General features: G+C 33.8%; 2 protein-coding genes across 6 annotated transcripts in view; one reads left to right on the top strand and one right to left on the bottom strand.

The window, feature by feature from the left end:
* Positions 1 to 17,314, bottom strand: part of LOC126624313 (uncharacterized) — a 71,970-nt gene that overhangs the window by 34,961 nt on the left and 19,695 nt on the right. The gene's annotated exons all lie outside the window — the stretch shown is intronic.
* Positions 1,012 to 9,873, top strand: LOC126624310 (uncharacterized). 5 transcript variants are annotated; one of them, XM_050293352.1, is made up of 7 exons: positions 1,012 to 1,036; positions 4,400 to 4,687; positions 5,017 to 5,149; positions 5,309 to 5,412; positions 7,992 to 8,163; positions 8,297 to 8,437; positions 8,537 to 9,873. In XM_050293352.1, the coding sequence occupies exons 2-7, from the start codon at positions 4,638 to 4,640 to the stop codon at positions 9,551 to 9,553; spliced, it is 1,617 nt and encodes a 538-aa protein (XP_050149309.1). In that variant the 5' UTR covers positions 1,012 to 1,036; positions 4,400 to 4,637; the 3' UTR covers positions 9,554 to 9,873. The 5 variants fall into 5 exon arrangements, with proteins under 5 accessions (XP_050149309.1, XP_050149312.1, XP_050149308.1 ...); XM_050293355.1 differs by lacking the exon at positions 1,012 to 1,036 and having other exon boundaries at positions 4,226 to 4,489; positions 4,617 to 4,687; XM_050293351.1 differs by lacking the exon at positions 1,012 to 1,036 and having other exon boundaries at positions 4,227 to 4,508; positions 4,617 to 4,687.

The following is a 17,314-nucleotide window of genomic DNA, read 5'->3' as shown; positions in this document are numbered from 1 at the left end:
AGTATCTTAATATTTTGGGTAATGTTAGGTAGACTAAATTTGCAAACTAAATGATGTGTTATCACTAAGAAATAAGCACATTAGTCAACATTTAAGTAATAATCGAATCATCAACTTATATGTCATTTAGTTTACAAAATTTAGTTTACAAGTGTAATCTCTATAACATTACCCTGTTATTTTATTTTCCAATAAAGCAATGAATTTACTTCATTTATAGTCGTGGTCTAATCTCATCTATTTAAAAATAATTCACTTCTAATAAAAGCGCTTTCAACCGAAATCATTCACGAGTGTCTGACCATGTTTAACATTTTAGCTATTTTAAAAGGAATTTCAAAGAAGCTACTTAGTACTGGTTTAGTGGTATTCTAATAAAAGCGCTTTCAACCGAGTGTTTGACCATGTTTAACATTTTAGCTGTTTTAAAAGAAATTTCAAACAAGCTACTTAGTACTAGTTTAGTGGTATTCATGTTCAATTGTAAATGAGGAGTCTTAGGTTCAATTCTCACTAAAGACGAATTTAAACTATACTATTGCTACTCATTGTTGTTAGAAGGAAATTCATAATCAACTAAAAACACTTATCTGGAATAGAACCTCCATTGAGCAATCTTCTGAATGTTTGCATCTCTCCTTGTATCGTTACAACTCTATAGCGTAAACAAATGATCATCCACTCTCTTTCACTCACCTTATCACAACTCTATTCAATGGGGCTAGAAAGATTATTTCTGTGTGTAGAGTGTGAGAGCAGGGACCTTTGTTATATAGTAAAAGAGGTGGAATCCGAGTAGGAAACTTCCCATCATGTAATTCTACTCGAATAAGACTTTTATCACCTAAACTTTAGTATTCATATCTGAATAGGTTTACTAATTGTATCAGGATTACTTTAGCTATAAAATCCTAATAATACACTCTCTTTATTAGCATACAAGTATTATTGAAATCAATCTCTGCAATCCTTAATCTATATGAGATGTTACATACAAGTGTGTAACTCTAATATAGCCTTACATTCTCCCACTAGAGTCAAGACTTGTATACAAAAGACTCAAAATCGAATATTAAAAATTGCTCTTAATGGCCATGAGATCAAAACAATAAAATCCATGATAAACAAACTTCCGTTATGAGCTAATATCCATAAAGAACAAGAGGGAATGACATTTTACAAATTAAACACTAACCCCAATATTACTGTCATGAAATTAACAAACACATGAAGCTACAACAAGATGTGAATGAATCAATGCATATTATTAGTCTTATAAGTGCAATATGTGTATCACTAAGCATTTGGTCACCTTAGGGTTGGTTTGGTATTGCTGTGCTTTGAAAAAAAGCTGTTGTGAGAATAAGCGGTTGTGCTGTGAGAATAAGCGGCTGTGAAATAAATCAGCAGAGTGTTTGGTAAACTTTTTTGTAAAAGTGCTTTTGAAAAAAAAAGCAGTCTGATAGTGGATCTTTTCATTAAAGGAGCACTGTAGTTCTGTGTGCTTTGAAAAAAAAGCCAGTTTTCCAAAGCTACAAATTGCAGCTTCAACTTTTTCCTTTGATTTCAGCTTATTCTCACAGCAGCTTCCAAAATAAGCTTTTTTTTTAAGTTTACCAAACACTAAAAACACTCCCAACTTTTTTTCATAGGAGCTTTTTTTAAAATCACCTCAACCCCAAACTGGGGCTTAATGACTGAAACCACAGTCAAACTGCAATACTTCTAAAGAAGCCTTTATAATTGCATATCTGCTACAACACTCAAAAACACGTACCACTCACAAAATACCAATGGTCTGGTCCATTCTTTAATTTTCAATTTTGTATGTATGTCAGTCAAGATAACTCTCAGTTCTGCTTCTTCCTCCTTTAGTTATCACCACAAGACAGACTAAGAAACTCAAAGATCCCATGCTATAAAGAAAACAGTTCGTCCTCTTGTAAAAATCAAATTCTCATTTTTTATTTTCTCTTGGCTTTTACAATGGAAGCATTCATCTTTTATTTTATTTAGAAAACTTCATTTTAATCCCTAAAAAAGATGAGTTTTAGATTATAACCATATGTAAGATTAAAATCCAATTTTAGTCCCTAGCACATTTAATCATATCATTTATTAGTTGTATTTTGATGTTTTATTTTATCTTTTTATTTTTATTTTAATGTATTAATTACATTTAAATTTAATTTTTATTTCATTCATCATAATATATTTTAATGTCTACATTTAGGTAACTAAATTTTTTATAATATATATTCCGATAACAATTTTGTATGTTCTTCATTTAGATACATTAATACATTTGAATATTTTGGTATATCTATCGGTACAAACATGTAGTTACATTGATTCAATATAATGCATTTCGTTACGTACACTTTGATACACACATTTGAGTATTGACTTTTAGGTACATTAATTCAATTATTATTTCGGTAAATACATTTAGGTACATACATTTTGGTATTGATATTTAGGTACATACATTTTCGGTATTGACATTTAGGTTCGTACATTTTGGTACATACATTTCGGTATTGACATTTAGGTACATTAATTCAATATAATACATTTCAGTACATACATTTAGGTTCATTATAATATATTTCGGTACAATCATGTAGGTACAAATATTTTGGTACAAAAAAGTCAATTTTATATATTTTGGCACAATCATTTCTGTATACTTATGTATCTACATATTTTTGTATCACAATTTTTTTTTAATATTTTCTCATTTACGTTCGTTTCTAATTAAAAAATTAAATATGTGCATATTAATAAAATTAAAATTTAATATGGAGAGATAAAATAAAAATACACATTAAATAAGAAAAATTGAATGTAAATTTTGATAAAAGTACACTCAAGGGATTAAATTGAATATTTAATCTAGCATCAGGTTTTTTTTTTAAATTTTAATCTTTTGCAAGGACTAATGTTCAAAAACCCCAATTTTATTTTATTTTTAATTTTCTGCTAGCAATTGAAAAGTATCAGGCTTTTATTATTGTTGGGGAACCTGGATGTGTAAAAACTACAGAATCCCTCGATACCTTTATGAGGCCGGATAACAAAAAACAGAATCTCAACAATGCATATTAGTTTTTTTTGTTGGTTTTCCTATCCCACCTAGATATGAACACAATTTTTAAATAAGAGCTAAAGTGTCGATTTCAGCATGGCAAGTTGTATCCACTATATGTTTGAAAGCACAAAATTTATTTCTTGATTGAAATCTAAAACATGTCGTGGACTCTGTTTATAAATTTAAGGGTTTACCGAATAGGTTTTAGTCATATTATAAGCAAGGTTCTAAAACACGTTAGGCATTAGTTTGGTGGCAGGCAGGAGCCTAGCGCTTAGGCGGATTTATGTAAATTTATTATATATCTTGTAAATAAAAGAATGATAAAATGCAAAAATAGAAGTAGAAGAATACACAAAGTACATCCATCCAACAAGTTCAATATTAAAAAAACAGTAAACATATAATCATAATGAGGAGTATTCTTAGATGATAGACTAAATTATTCTTGTTCATAATCCTTGCATTGGATTAGACATAATATCTAGTTTATTTCGTTTCTTTGTATGTATCCCCTCAATAATGCTTCAATTCATTTCACAATTGGATGAACTTGTAGTCAATCCATAATTTGCAAATTAGGTATACCATTTCCATAAGTATACCACCATAAAACTAAAAAAAAAACAAAAACACACACACACACACAATTAATTAAAAAAAAAAAAACCACCTAACTTGCCTAGGTGCTACCTAGGACCGCCTAGCTCCAGATTGATATTTCGAAACGATTTTCCCTAAATCGAGGCTGGCCTTCACCGCCTAGGCCGATTTTTAGAACACTGATTATGAGTGTCTTTGATACCATATGTTAGAAGGAAATTTATAATCAACTAAAAACACTTATTTGGATTAGAAACTCCATTGAGCAATGTTCTGAATATATGCATCTCTCCTTATATCGTGACAACTCTATAGCGTAAACAAATGATCTTCTACTTTCTTTCACTTGCCTTATAACTACTCTATTCAATGGAGCTAGAAGAGTTATTTCTGGGTGTAAAGTGTGAGGGCAGAGACCCTTGTTATATAGTAAAAGAGGTGGAATCCGAGTGGGAAACTTCTCATCATGTAATTCTACTCAAACAAGATTTTATCACCTAAACTTTAGTATATATATCTGATTAGGTTTACTAATCGTATCAGGATTACTTTAGCTATAAAATCCTAATAATACACTCTTTATTAACATACAAGTATTATTGAAATCAATCTCTGCAATCCTTAATCTATATGAGATGTTACATATAAGTGTGGAACTCTAATATATTCTTACAATTGTTAGTTAGGGAGTGTTCGGACACAAAGCACAGATCGCCCGCGCAAACATAGAGAGGTAAGCGGTACACGCAGGAAGGAAGGGAGTCCTTGTCCATTGGGCAAACTTGTACTTAGCAGGTAGTCGTCTCCTCCTCAGGTACTGATCATAATTCTCAATCATATCCTCATCATCCAATTCCTTCAGCTTCTGCAACATCAAAATCCAATACGTGAGAAAAGATTGAATCTTTTGTTTGGGAACCAGGGATCTGGATTTTCATCGGCCATGTCGATGCTCGATTCCTTCTTCAACAAGGGCTTCAAAGCCGCCAAATGGTACCCCGTCACTCATCTCTCTCTCTCTCTCTCTCTCTCTCTCTCTCTCTCTCTCTCAGTTTGTCTCTTTTTTGTTTTTTTTTTCCGTTTTAGTTTCGTCTCAATTTTTATTGAGATCGAAATCTTGGATCGATTTGGTACTTCTGTTTGTCTGTTGAGGAAGTGTGAGATTTTACAAAATTTTATTTTCTTGGAAAACCCATTTGAGTATGATATACTGAAGATTTTAAGGTCGCGGGTTTTGAATTATTTGCGTTCTGTGGATGTGCAATGCAACTTTGAATTTTGTGATTTTGTGATTTTATGCAAGTGTGTATTTCTATGTGCAGCAAAACCATGCTGAAATTGACAATTCCGCGGATAAAATTGCTGAGGAACAGGAGAGAAATTCAGATTAAACAGATGCGCCGCGACATTGCCAAGCTTCTTGAGACTGGCCAAGAGGCTACTGCGAGGATTCGGGTAATACATCTCTTTTCCTTATATTATCTATACTAAGAGATTCTGCTACTTATGGAGTATATGAGTTGGGTACCCTTATTAGAAAGTATGAAGAGAAAGTTTAGTTTGGGTATTTCTAACGATCATTTCGTAATGTTGTTATTGATATTTACATTTCAGGTAGAGCATATTATTAGAGAAGAGAACATGATGGCAGCTCAGGAGATCCTTGAGCTATTTTCTGAGCTTATTGCTGTCCGCCTTCCAATTATTGAATCACAAAGGTTATTCTCTAAACTGATGATTTGCTTGTAACATGTTCCTGTTCAGTTTCTATTTCTGATTGTTTTTCATAAAAAATAATAATTTTAACCCAACCTTTTGGTTTAGCATTTCTGTGGTCAGAACCCTAATCTGAAATTGTGTCAATATCTCATATTTCTCTCTAGGGAGGGAACATTTTGAGAACTGTATATATTGTAAGTCTAAAAACTGAGATGATTTGGGGAGAATGGGTTATAGTGCATGCTGCTATGCCTGCTATCTTTTTTAATGGCTAACTATAGGATGGTTAACTTGGTTTCACCAAATCAAATTTAAGTCAATGTTTGAAAATTTGGAAAATATCTATACATATCTTTTAGTATGGTGAAAGAATGACTGTCAGTGGATTGTATAAAGAAGGAAGATTTAGTTTTAGATTGATGTTTGCTTCCACTTTCTGTGTAGAATCTCATTCTTAAAAAGCAATTGATACGTTGTAATCCCTTATAAACTTGCAAGCAATTCAGCAATGTGTTAGTGAAAAATCTGGGCTGATCTAGGGTGCATCTCTTGGATTTAGTAACAGGCATGTCATTACAGAAATTATGAACCAGTATGATTTAGAAAAAGAAAAAAATAGAAATTTATTGTTAATAATCCTCAGTCCATAGTCTACTCATTGTTTCTTTTCCTTGGGGGAGAGGGATGACTTTAAAAAAAGACCATTGTTGCTAGAATAAAGAATAAAATTTCTCTTAATCAATTAATTAAATGAAAGGATTTTTTATTTTTTTTAATACTTGAGGGATTGAGCACATGACCTCTAAAATCCCTTTGCTCCCCCCACGATACATGTTTCCCCACCCATATTTTATCAAAAAGTTTTATTGGACTTTTATCACTATATGTTATTACTTTAGGATAATCTAAATTAGAAAATAATGCCCATGTTTTTTATTTTGACACCTAACTATATTTTCTGAATAACTTCTTTTCTTTCTTCTTTTCAAGTTTCCTTACAAGACCAAATAAGGCTCTGTTAGTTGTTAGTTGTTAGTTGCAACTTTGCGATAGATTGATGTGACTATTTTTTCTTCACGGAACACCTGACAAACTTAAATCTTCTTGGAGAAGAGCCTTATAAACCACATGTTATTAGCAAAAAGGGCAAATGGCCCCTGCATTCCAAGTGGGTGTTAACAGAAGCAACCTCTTCAGACTAAGACAAAAGCACACATTCACAAACACACCCATCATTTTGAGATGTACATGGGTGCAGAGGTAAACTCGTTAAGAGAAAATTATAGATGAGAAGAAGAGTCTGCAATGGCATAGCTACATAAATTCTTACATACGAGGCGTGGGACTTTGGATATGATGATATGGTTTCTCATAGCATTTTTTAAGTCAAGAATACATCATTTTGTTACTTAATTTTTAGTTTTTAGTGTCTGACTAAGCTTGTAAACTAGCCTATGTTTCTCATGGTAGGCAGAAATTTGGCTGCTGCATTTTGGGTTAGATCAAAAAAGCTTTTTGAAATAATTTGAAAGTGCAATGATCATATTTTCTTTTTCGTCTAATCAATAATATTACATGTTTGATTGGTTAAAGGTCTGAAGTCAAACATTTTTGAGTTTTTGGGAAACCCAAACTTAGTCCTTTAATTCACTTGTTTGTTGCCCTGTAAAATAGATATGCATGAAATAGATTCACTTATTTGCAGTTCCATAGAAAACATGCTGCTAACAGGCTTTCTCTCTGTCAGCTTGTTCTGGGTTTCTAGTTTCATATATACTTAATTTGTCTTCTAGAAATAGTTGGGGAGAGAAGAGAGAGGAAAAGAAAATTTGAGAACTAGTGATTGGTTTTTCTTCTTGTGGAATACAAGCACTTTAGCTCTGGACAGATGTATAGGTTTGTACTTTTCTTCCCAAATTGTTACAAATAAATTATGAATACCATCTCTTACCAATATATTCGAGTAACCGAACAGAGTTTGTCATTCAAGGATTGCAATTCAGTCACTAAACCCATCAAATGCTAGCGGGGAGCACTGTCTGCTCTCTAACCGGTGGTTTATTGTTGTGCTTCTGGAATATGGAGTTCAATAGTATCAGTTATAGGAAGTTTTGTTTGAGTTTCATATTTACTCTGTCCTTGTTCCTTGATGGAGGATCAGATGAACCTATTATGAAATTTCTGACTGTACTAAGACTTTACGAACTGTTGTGGCGATCCAGATGGCATACCATGCATTATACAACCCCAACCCTCATGTATCCCGGGGAATTCGATTAACTCACATTGCACTTCCACATAACCCACCATGTTATTTTACTGAGGTAGCTTGCGACACGTGCACTTCTAGCATCACATAGCTTATTATCTCGGTTAGTCTGTGTACCTTGGTCCTTTACTAGATTCATATGGTTGATTATTCTCAAACATTTGTCGCATTAAGTGTTGTCTGTGATACTTCATTTACCTTTTTGGCATTAAAGTTTGTTGAAGTCGACACAAAAAAGTTGGTTAAGTTTTGTAATTACATACATTTTAAAATTCACATACTTTATTTATAACTTTTCGTTTGGTACAGGGAATGCCCTATAGACTTGAAAGAAGCAATATCCAGTGTGTGTTTTGCTGCGCCAAGATGTGCTGATCTGCCGGAGTTGCTGCAAGTTCAAATGCTATTTGCTTCAAAATATGGGAAAGAATTTGTAGCAGCTGCAACAGAGCTCATACCGGATTGTGGTGTCAATCGCCAGGTTTTTATGAACTTTCTTTTTGTAGTGTACTCCCTTTTTCTCCCATGATCTTTTGGTCAACTAAACTTGCAAGGGTGTTGTTCATTATATTTAGTTTCCTACTATGTGTTTGTGACATTCGGTTTTGGTACAGTTGATAGAACTGCTATCTGTTCGTGCACCCTCACCTGAGAAAAAACTGAAGCTTCTGAAAGAAATTGCTGAAGAGCATGACCTGGATTGGGATCCTGCTGCATCCGAAGCTGAAATTTACAAACCGCATGAAGATTTGTTGGTAAGCATATATGCCCCTGCTTGGTCTCATTTTTCGCTTGTCCTTTTTCCCTATTTCCTTTTCACCTATGTCTGCTTAAATCTGTCCTCTCATTGTCAGAGTGGTCCGACACAGTTTGTTAGTGGGTCTAAATTGCCCCTTCCTAAAGAAAAACATGATGAAACATTGCAATACAGCCCAGATCAAGACCAGAAGGAACTGTCTGATTCTGATGACGGTTTGGACTCATTAGACTTACCTGAAGTACCCAAGCAATCACTACGACCAAGTGCAAATCCAGCCTCAGCACCAGCAATGTCTCCTCCTTTACCAACCCATCCACACCCTGAAATTGATCATGACTTGTCAAAGAAATTTGGGTCCGTTGAAAGTCAATCTAAAGAGCCATCCTTTGAGTCTGGAGAAGTGATGGAAGAAAGATCAGTAGCTAACAATCAGGAACAGTCTCATGTCTTGGTTGGTGCTGTGGAAGATAAGCAGTTTTTGCCATTTATTTCTTCCCCCTCACTTTCTTCTGCGTCATTTTCGACAAGACAAAGCAATCCACCACCAAATCTTTCAAGAACAAGAAGTGAGGTCAACGTCGATTTGCAGGATGTGTTAGCTGCTGCTCAGGCTGCTGCGGACTCTGCAGAACGTGCAGCCACAGCGGCTCGCTCGGCAGCTAGTCTTGCACAGGTCAGAATCAACGAGATTACCAAGAAAAAAAGTGAAGTCGTCCCAGAAACTAGCTGTGAAAACCCATTTCATGTGGACGTTCCTAATCAGTCAGATACAAGAGAAAAACCAGACTCCAATCATCTTATCCCTGATGGTGGATCTGATGGTGTAATAGATTCTCCGGTACCCCATCCAATCCATTTATATGGCCAGGGATCAGAGATATCAAATGCTTCGTCTATCACTATGGAACCACTTAATGTTGATTTTGATTCCGCACATTCCAATGACCATGCTTCTGAGCATGAACCTGTTCGTCATCAGCCTCAGAGATTGGCTTCAATGGGGGATGACTCGTACTTCTCATACCCAAACTTATTTACATCGCAAAATTCAAATGTCGGATCTGATGCTCAGTCTTCTACAGATAATCCTTTCCCATCCCAAGGACACTGAGGTATGAGTATTTATCGTTTTATTCCACGGCTCAATTTCGCTTTCTTAGATCTTGCTGAGCAGGGGATATGTTTGTACTATCACACAACTTTTGTTATATGGTGTATTCAATTATTTGTAATTTTGTATAGTAGTGCAGTGTACTTGTTTATGTAAGTTGAATGGGTGTGAGTTTGTGCCTTTGATTCTGTTGAGGTGTTCATGGTCGAGAATTCATGGTATGTAGTCTTGGTTACATTTGGGATAGCAATGTACCAATTGTATTGCTGCTCGAAATAATTAGATATATGCAATAAAAAAAAAAGTTTCTTGATATCTTATTTACTGTGTAAACAGAAATTTGAACTTGAGTGCAAAAGAGTGGCAAACCACGTACATAGAAATAATTATGATATGAACTTATGACGGCAGAAGTCTGGTCCTTTTTCTCTGATAATACCCTGTATTATGCCAACTATATAGCAGTGGTACAAGACAATATTTTAAATGGAAAACTAACCAAAAACTCCAAAAAAACTTTCCTTTTAATCATCAGGATAGAAGTTTTCAAAAATGACAATCATGCCCTTCAAGCATTTGTACAAGATGGCTTAGTATTCAACAAAATTCACGTGGTTTCACCAAAAGAAGACAAGGACTGATAATTGCAGAAAATGTTGATGCACAAAATTCGGAAGATCATGGACCAAAGTAAATCCAGCCGTGAATCACACAAACGCACAAAAACACAAAGATGTATCGTGGTTCACCCCAATGTTTGTGTTACGTCCACACTGATGTTGATTATGTATGTATGTATGGATTACAATGGATCGGCAAGGGAGCTCTCTGTGGATGCAGCCCTTGCCATTTTGCTCTCTGTTTGGATGAGAGGGTATTGCCCTCTATATTGTGAGGCATGTGAGATGAGAGTCTTTGTCTGGTTGTCAGGCTTTGAATGTTGAGTCCTTAATGAGGGTGAGGGATAGTCCCTTTTATAAAATAAGGGCTCCCTCCCCTTTTACATTTGTCATAGACCTAGGGATGAGGCCCAAAGACGAGGCCCAATATATGGTACCAACAGAAAACATTGGGATAAAAGGAAAAGGTGGCAAATATTTCAGCAGCCAAGATAACATAGATTCACATGACCTCCTTTAAAGTAAAGACAAGTCCGTTAGTTTTCAGAAACAGTGCTAACAGCTTTCAGAAACAGTTTGCTATCATTACTCAAAAAAGTTGTAAATAGTTGAAATGTTATTTTGTCTTTCAAGAATTAGATCTTGTATATAAGGGAGTTTTTCCTCCCATGCAGAACACACCTCAACCACTCAGTACCTGAACACCCTACTCTCATACTCACATCATCTTCATACTCTCAAGCATCTGTAGTCTTCATAGCATCATTGTAAACACTTCCTTATAAACACTTTCTAGTAAACAACTATCTTTGTAAACATTCCATATATCAATAAAAGTTCACGTGTACATATTCAAGCAATCTCCAAGTCTTAAGTAAGCTTTATTTTCTTTCTTTAGTATGCTTGTTTAATTAGACTTTTAGTCCAAAACAGGGAAATACTATTGTAGTTATATTATTAACCAACTAAATTGACGATTGTTCGAGCACTCTGTTATAGTTAAATGCTTGCCATACAAATAACTGGACATTAATCATGGTACCTCCGAGTTATTCGTACCTCTGAGTTCAGCCGTTAAGGCCTTATACTTGTACTGTGAGTGGCCGTCATGCTGAAACATGTTGAGTTCCATGTGCAAGGTCTTATGTCTAGTTGTTATAATGGCCATCCAACTATTTAACCGAGTCTGCATTGCGAATTTGGTATCAGAGCCAAGTTTAGCATTTTAATAGTATAATTATAATAGTAAAGTACCTTGAGGACGGAAGTCATTAACACAACTCACAACTGATATCACACTTGTTTATTTTGCATGAACAACATATATTATTGTCCTTGTAGACCTTGTCAGCCATAACCACCAGGTATTTATTGTTTCAAACACCTAACTATAAATAGCATAAAGAGAAGATTAGCATATATATCCAAAAGAATAAGCAGGACTTTGAAGAAGCAAAAGTTTTATCTTGGTTATCTTGAACATCTTTCATTTATTTGTAAATATAATAACACAGAAGTACAACATAAAGTTTTAGAAGCAAAAAGAGCAACATATCAAGCTTTAGAGACCTTGAGAAAAGAAAAAGAGTTTCTAAGAAACCAGTTAGCAATAACTTTATAGAAAGGTAGACTGTAGTTTATGATAGATTATCTTAATTTAGAAATTAGTGAACCTCAAAAAAGAAAAATAACATTAGACCAAAATAGTTTAGTTTGTTATTTTCCATTGAGAAAGCATAATCATATTTTGCATAGTGAAGAAAATCCACAAGTCAATAGTATTGTAGATCTTATTATTAGTCAAGCAGAAAACATAAAATTAGAAAATAATTTGTTAAACCAGTTGTTAGAGCATTTTCAGAAAAATTCCATAAAAATAATTAGAAAAAATTTAGATTATATTACATCTCAGTTAGAAGATAATAATAAAAATATTCAAAGGTTTCCTAGCAAAAGAGAGATAAAAGAGCTTGTTGATCTCTTAGATAGTAAGCCAAAACAAGTAGAATTTAGATCATAGAAATAGTTGAGCAGTTAAAATTAGAAGTTTAAAAAATTCAATTATTACAAAAGGAGTTGAGTGAACAAGTAGATAAGTTGCATAATAAAATAGATAAATTATTAGTTTAATGACAAATTCTATAACTAGCAAAAAATATATCCAAGCTTTGAAAGAAATTAGTAAGTTAGATAAAGAACCAGTAGGTTTAACAGATTTTTCAACACAAGTATCCAGTAGTAATATTCCCGTTAGGCAAAATAATTTAATTATTCAATTAGTTTTAAGTTTGGCTGAAAAATTAGATCAAGTTGAAGAACAAATTGCAGAAATAAACCAAGTTTTACATAACGCATCTTCATCACTTCCACCATCTTTGCTAGATAAATTAGAAAATTTAACTTTAAGTGCAAATAATAATAGAGGACCTAAGCTAAATCCTTTTGATAATAGAAAATGGAACTCTTTAGGAAAAAAGGAAAAGAAGTAGTTAGAGCTACAGATATTTATCCAAATGAAGAAGAAGCACAAGAATTTATTCGAAGAGGTTTTGAGAGAACACAGAAAAATAAATATAACTTGTATCAATTAGGTTTATTTGAAAACAGAAGTAGAATTGTAAGTAGCATCAGTCAACATGAAGTTAGCTGTACTGATAAAGATGTGACGACCCGTCCCTAATTTTCATATGTAATTTCTCCCCGAATATGTAATTTAACTATTATGCCCTTATTGGCAAGTGACGTGGACTTATTCTTATCCATTTCCCTTTTTATTTCTCGCTATCGCATTTAATTGTACACGTTGTTGCGGGTGTACGAAAATACTATTATGAATAGATTTTCGATACTCTTTTCTATACAAAAGTCTAAAGTCTATCCCTAACTTCTACCTAGTCCATCCCGTGCACCCTTATCCATTATTGACTCCCTCACTTATCCCATCTCTCCCTCATTTCTGTCCCCCAATCAGAAAAGCAACCTCACATCACTCTCTTTCTCTTCTCTTTCTCCCTCGCCGAGCTCCCTCTTCCTCTCTGCAACCTTTACAAAAACACACCAAAACTCATAAACGTGACAAACCATCTACACCATTGTGTTCATCTCAGTCCCACGATCACAACCATGTCCCTGAAATCTGGTGTAGACGAGTTTTGACTCACCAACTCGGAAGGTCGACTTGGCGAGTTTGACATAACGATTTTTAGGCCATTCATGACTTAGGTAAGCCTCGAGAAACCCTTAGAACCTTCATTTCACTTCTATGGGTTGATATTGATCTCTTGTTTGTGTTTTGAATGTATGGTTTTACCCAGAAAATTCAAGAAGAAGAAGAACTTGCACGTTTTTCAGTCAAGGACCATGACCGTTTGGTCACTTTCAACCCATTTTTGCGGTCAACCTCGACCACATTTGGGCTCCTACTAGGTACAAACTTGTTCTTTATATTCCTAACTTCATAATGGCTTTTGAATCACTGAGTTTGGTTAAGTAACGAGTTAGAAATCAACTCTGGAAGTTGGGAAGAAAATTTCAGTTTCTGGAAAATTTGCAACTGTGGTCATTTGGCCACTTTCAGGCCAAATTTCTAAATAACATGGACCGTATTCAAACTTTCTGTGAATTGGGATCGATACATCACATTCCTAGCTTTAATTTGGCTTTTGTAGAAGTGAATTTGGTTGAGAATCGAGCTCGTTAGAGCTCTGGAAGTTGGCTAAAAATCTGCAAAAACTGCAGAAAATCGCGAGGAAGGTGAGTACGCCTGTACTCACGGGCGCGTGGACGCGCGTGACCATTTTGTGCAGCCACTTTGGGCGGGGTGTCCGACCTCCAGTCGACGTGTGGTCGCCACGTGTGTGTTCGTGTCGTTAAGTAGATCGATTTCATATATTTAAACCCTAGGTTTGAGCAAACTATGGGAGTTTTATTTAGGTTTCCGTTATGTGCTTTAATTAATGTTATTTTAGTTATTTCACATATAGGGGAAACTTATCCCGAGGATTTACAAGGCCAAGTTAGGTTCGGGGGCTACGACCCAACAATGTACTTGTGAGTGCGCAGTTGTTTTATACCTATACATATTTATAGTTTCCATAAATGCGTATTTACTTCACTTTTACGCTTATATTGCCAAGTATCGTTATTGTGATATATATTGTGATAAATGCTGCTATATGGCTGAGATATTACTGTCATGTCATTCATACATACTTATATACATGCTCATCTTGCTGCATCCTGGTGTTAGTACTCGCCCCAGGGCCAGGGCCAGTCTTTCACGTATATGTTCACATCCGTACCATTCGCTTGCCTTGGATCCAAGTTAGGTGCTAGTCTTGTCGGGTAGATTGCATTAGGCAATCCGACTTGTATATGATGTGCTTCTGCACCAGTCTTCACGTGATCGTAGTACTAGAGAATATTGATTACACCCAGTCCTGTTCGTGACAGAAACTATATGTTCGAACTTGTGTGTCAGCTTAGATGGATGAACACTTAATTATACTTGATTATCACATGATTATTATTGTGGTATTTGATACATCATTACTTGGCATATTCCTGGTTATATTACTGCCATAATATTATCAAATTACTATACTTGAGTAGTATGTTTTAAGGAAACTATATTTGTTTTACGGCGAGGGGTTAATATTTTCAAAGTTAAAGGTTTTCTTATAAGCATTGTTTTGCTGACCCACTCAACTTTGTTTTTCGCCCCTCTAGAACCTAGATAGCTGTACTCTTGGCAGCACTCGAGGAATCTCGGCAGTTCTGATATTTTATTCTGTTTAGACGTATGAACTTATCACTATTATGTAATAAGTGTACTTTGGTTGTTTTGACTACTCTTCTGTAGTCTCACTGTCTATTACGCTTTGAATAATTGTAGTGGGTTCAACTCACGATTGCGCACTCTTTCACTGTTTAGTTCTAATTAGTTTTAATTTTATTCACTTTTTGCATCACTTACCCTTATGGTTACGTCACCTCACGGTGATGGCCAGCATGCTTCGACCTTTCCAGGTCGAGGTGTGTCAAAAGAAGTCACACTTAATTTAATTTGTAAAGAAGCAGTTACTTATTTGAGAAAATCACGTTTTAGTCAGATTCATATAGGAACAATATTAATTGGAATAGCAGGATTAACCAGAGCACAAGTAGGCACAAAAGCATTAGTATACATATATGATGATAGATGGGATAATCACCAATAAGCAGCAATAGCAACAGCTAAAGTAGACTTAAGTTCAAACTTAGCAGTCATAGGTTGTATTCTAAATTATGTTAAGACGATTAATGAATTTAGTAAATATATTAAAGTGAGCATAAGAACGAAAAATTATAATATGAAAGGAGAGTATAAAAATTTGTGTATTAGCTTAATGTATATAGGTAAAGTGTCTGATAGATATAATCATAAGTTTAATTTAGAGTTTCAAAATTTAGTTCAAACATTTGGTAGTAAACATGTAAATATGATAGAAGCAAAACCTGTAGATAATAGCTTTTTAGAAGGAACTCAGTGGACATTACCTAATTTACAAGTAGCAACAAATAGACAATCAGATAAAGTACCAATATATGAAACTAGTACAAGTCAAGCAACAATTAGGTTTAGTAACTATAAGCAACTAGAAAAAATAGAAGAAGATGAAAGTGAAATCGAAAATGAGAGTATACATATGGCTTTTGATAATTTAGATATTAATTTAGTTGAGCAAAACTTTGATCATATTGTAGATAAGCTTATATAAGATATTGATCATTTAGATGAAGAACAATATTTGGAAAAATATAAGACATATGATTTAGGACTACATAGAATTTCAGACGAAGAGATGAAAAATTTAATCTTAGAAATAGGAGTGGAACATATTTTAGGATCAAAAGAATATAATAATTTATTAGAATTGAAAGCATAATGTAATGCAGCATAAGAAAGTAGTACATTAAGAGTAGAAAATCCAGGACACGCAAGTAGAACTGATCAACAATTTTTTAGACCAACAAAAGAACAATATAATGAAAAAGCAAAAGTAGATTATATAGAAGAAAATATGATAAAACCTAGAAAAAATAGGATTCCATATTTGAGAGGGTTAGAACAAATTAATATAGCTGATAATATATTAAATTTAGATAATGTAGATCCATAAGATTGGGAAAGAACGATTGAGAGATGGGAAAAATGTTGCGTACATGCAGCATTAATGTTAGATTTTAGTAATTCACAAAATATGTTAGATTACTTTGAGCATACTTTGGATGGTTTAGTTTTTTATTATTTCTAGTCATGGAAAGTCCAAAATCCAGAACAACATCAGGTAGCTAAAACACATTTTTATATTGATGATGGTTTTGTTACTTTGATTAAACAAGAGTTTTTAGATCATAATAGGTTAGATGACAGAAGCAAACAAGAACAAATAAGAGCAATTAGAAATTTAGAACAATTACAAATTTGTGATTTACAGTATATAGCAGAGTATACCACAGATTTCTTTAAATATTTAGGAAGAACAGGTAGAATTAGTGATATTAATTTATTAGATACTTATATGACAAAAATAAAATGACCAATATGTGAAAAGATTTGGAATAAATGGCAAAAGCATCCAAAGAAGAATGATATTGCAATAGGACCTAGAATTCAACATGTATATGATATACTTAGACAAGAGTGTAGTCAAATAAAAGCTAAGAGATAAATTAGGAAACAATTTTACATGAGTTGTAAAAATATAGATGTACCACAACAATATAGTTGCCATAAGAAAAATAAGCATAAGAAAATATACAAAAGGAAATATAAGTCATATAAACCTTACAAACAGCATACGAATTTCAGTATAAGACTTTCAAGAACATATAGGAAGAGAAAATATATTCCAAAACAATTTAGAAAAAGAAGTGGCAGACCTTGGATTAGAAAATATAAAGCGCCAAAAAATAAGAGTAGCTGTAAATGGTATTCATGTGGAGAAGCTGGACATATTAGACCTAAATGTCCAAAATTAGGTAAACAGTTGAAAGAAAAAATTACATTTGATGGAGTTGTTTAAGTTAGAAGAAGATGAGGATATTCAGTTAATATACAGTTTAGATGATTTAAGTGATAATGAGAGTATTTATAGTA

Source organism: Malus sylvestris, chromosome 5 (assembly GCF_916048215.2).
Source record: "Malus sylvestris chromosome 5, drMalSylv7.2, whole genome shotgun sequence".
Taxonomy (NCBI): Eukaryota; Viridiplantae; Streptophyta; class Magnoliopsida; order Rosales; family Rosaceae; genus Malus; species Malus sylvestris.
This window is presented reverse-complemented; position numbering and strand designations above follow the sequence as displayed.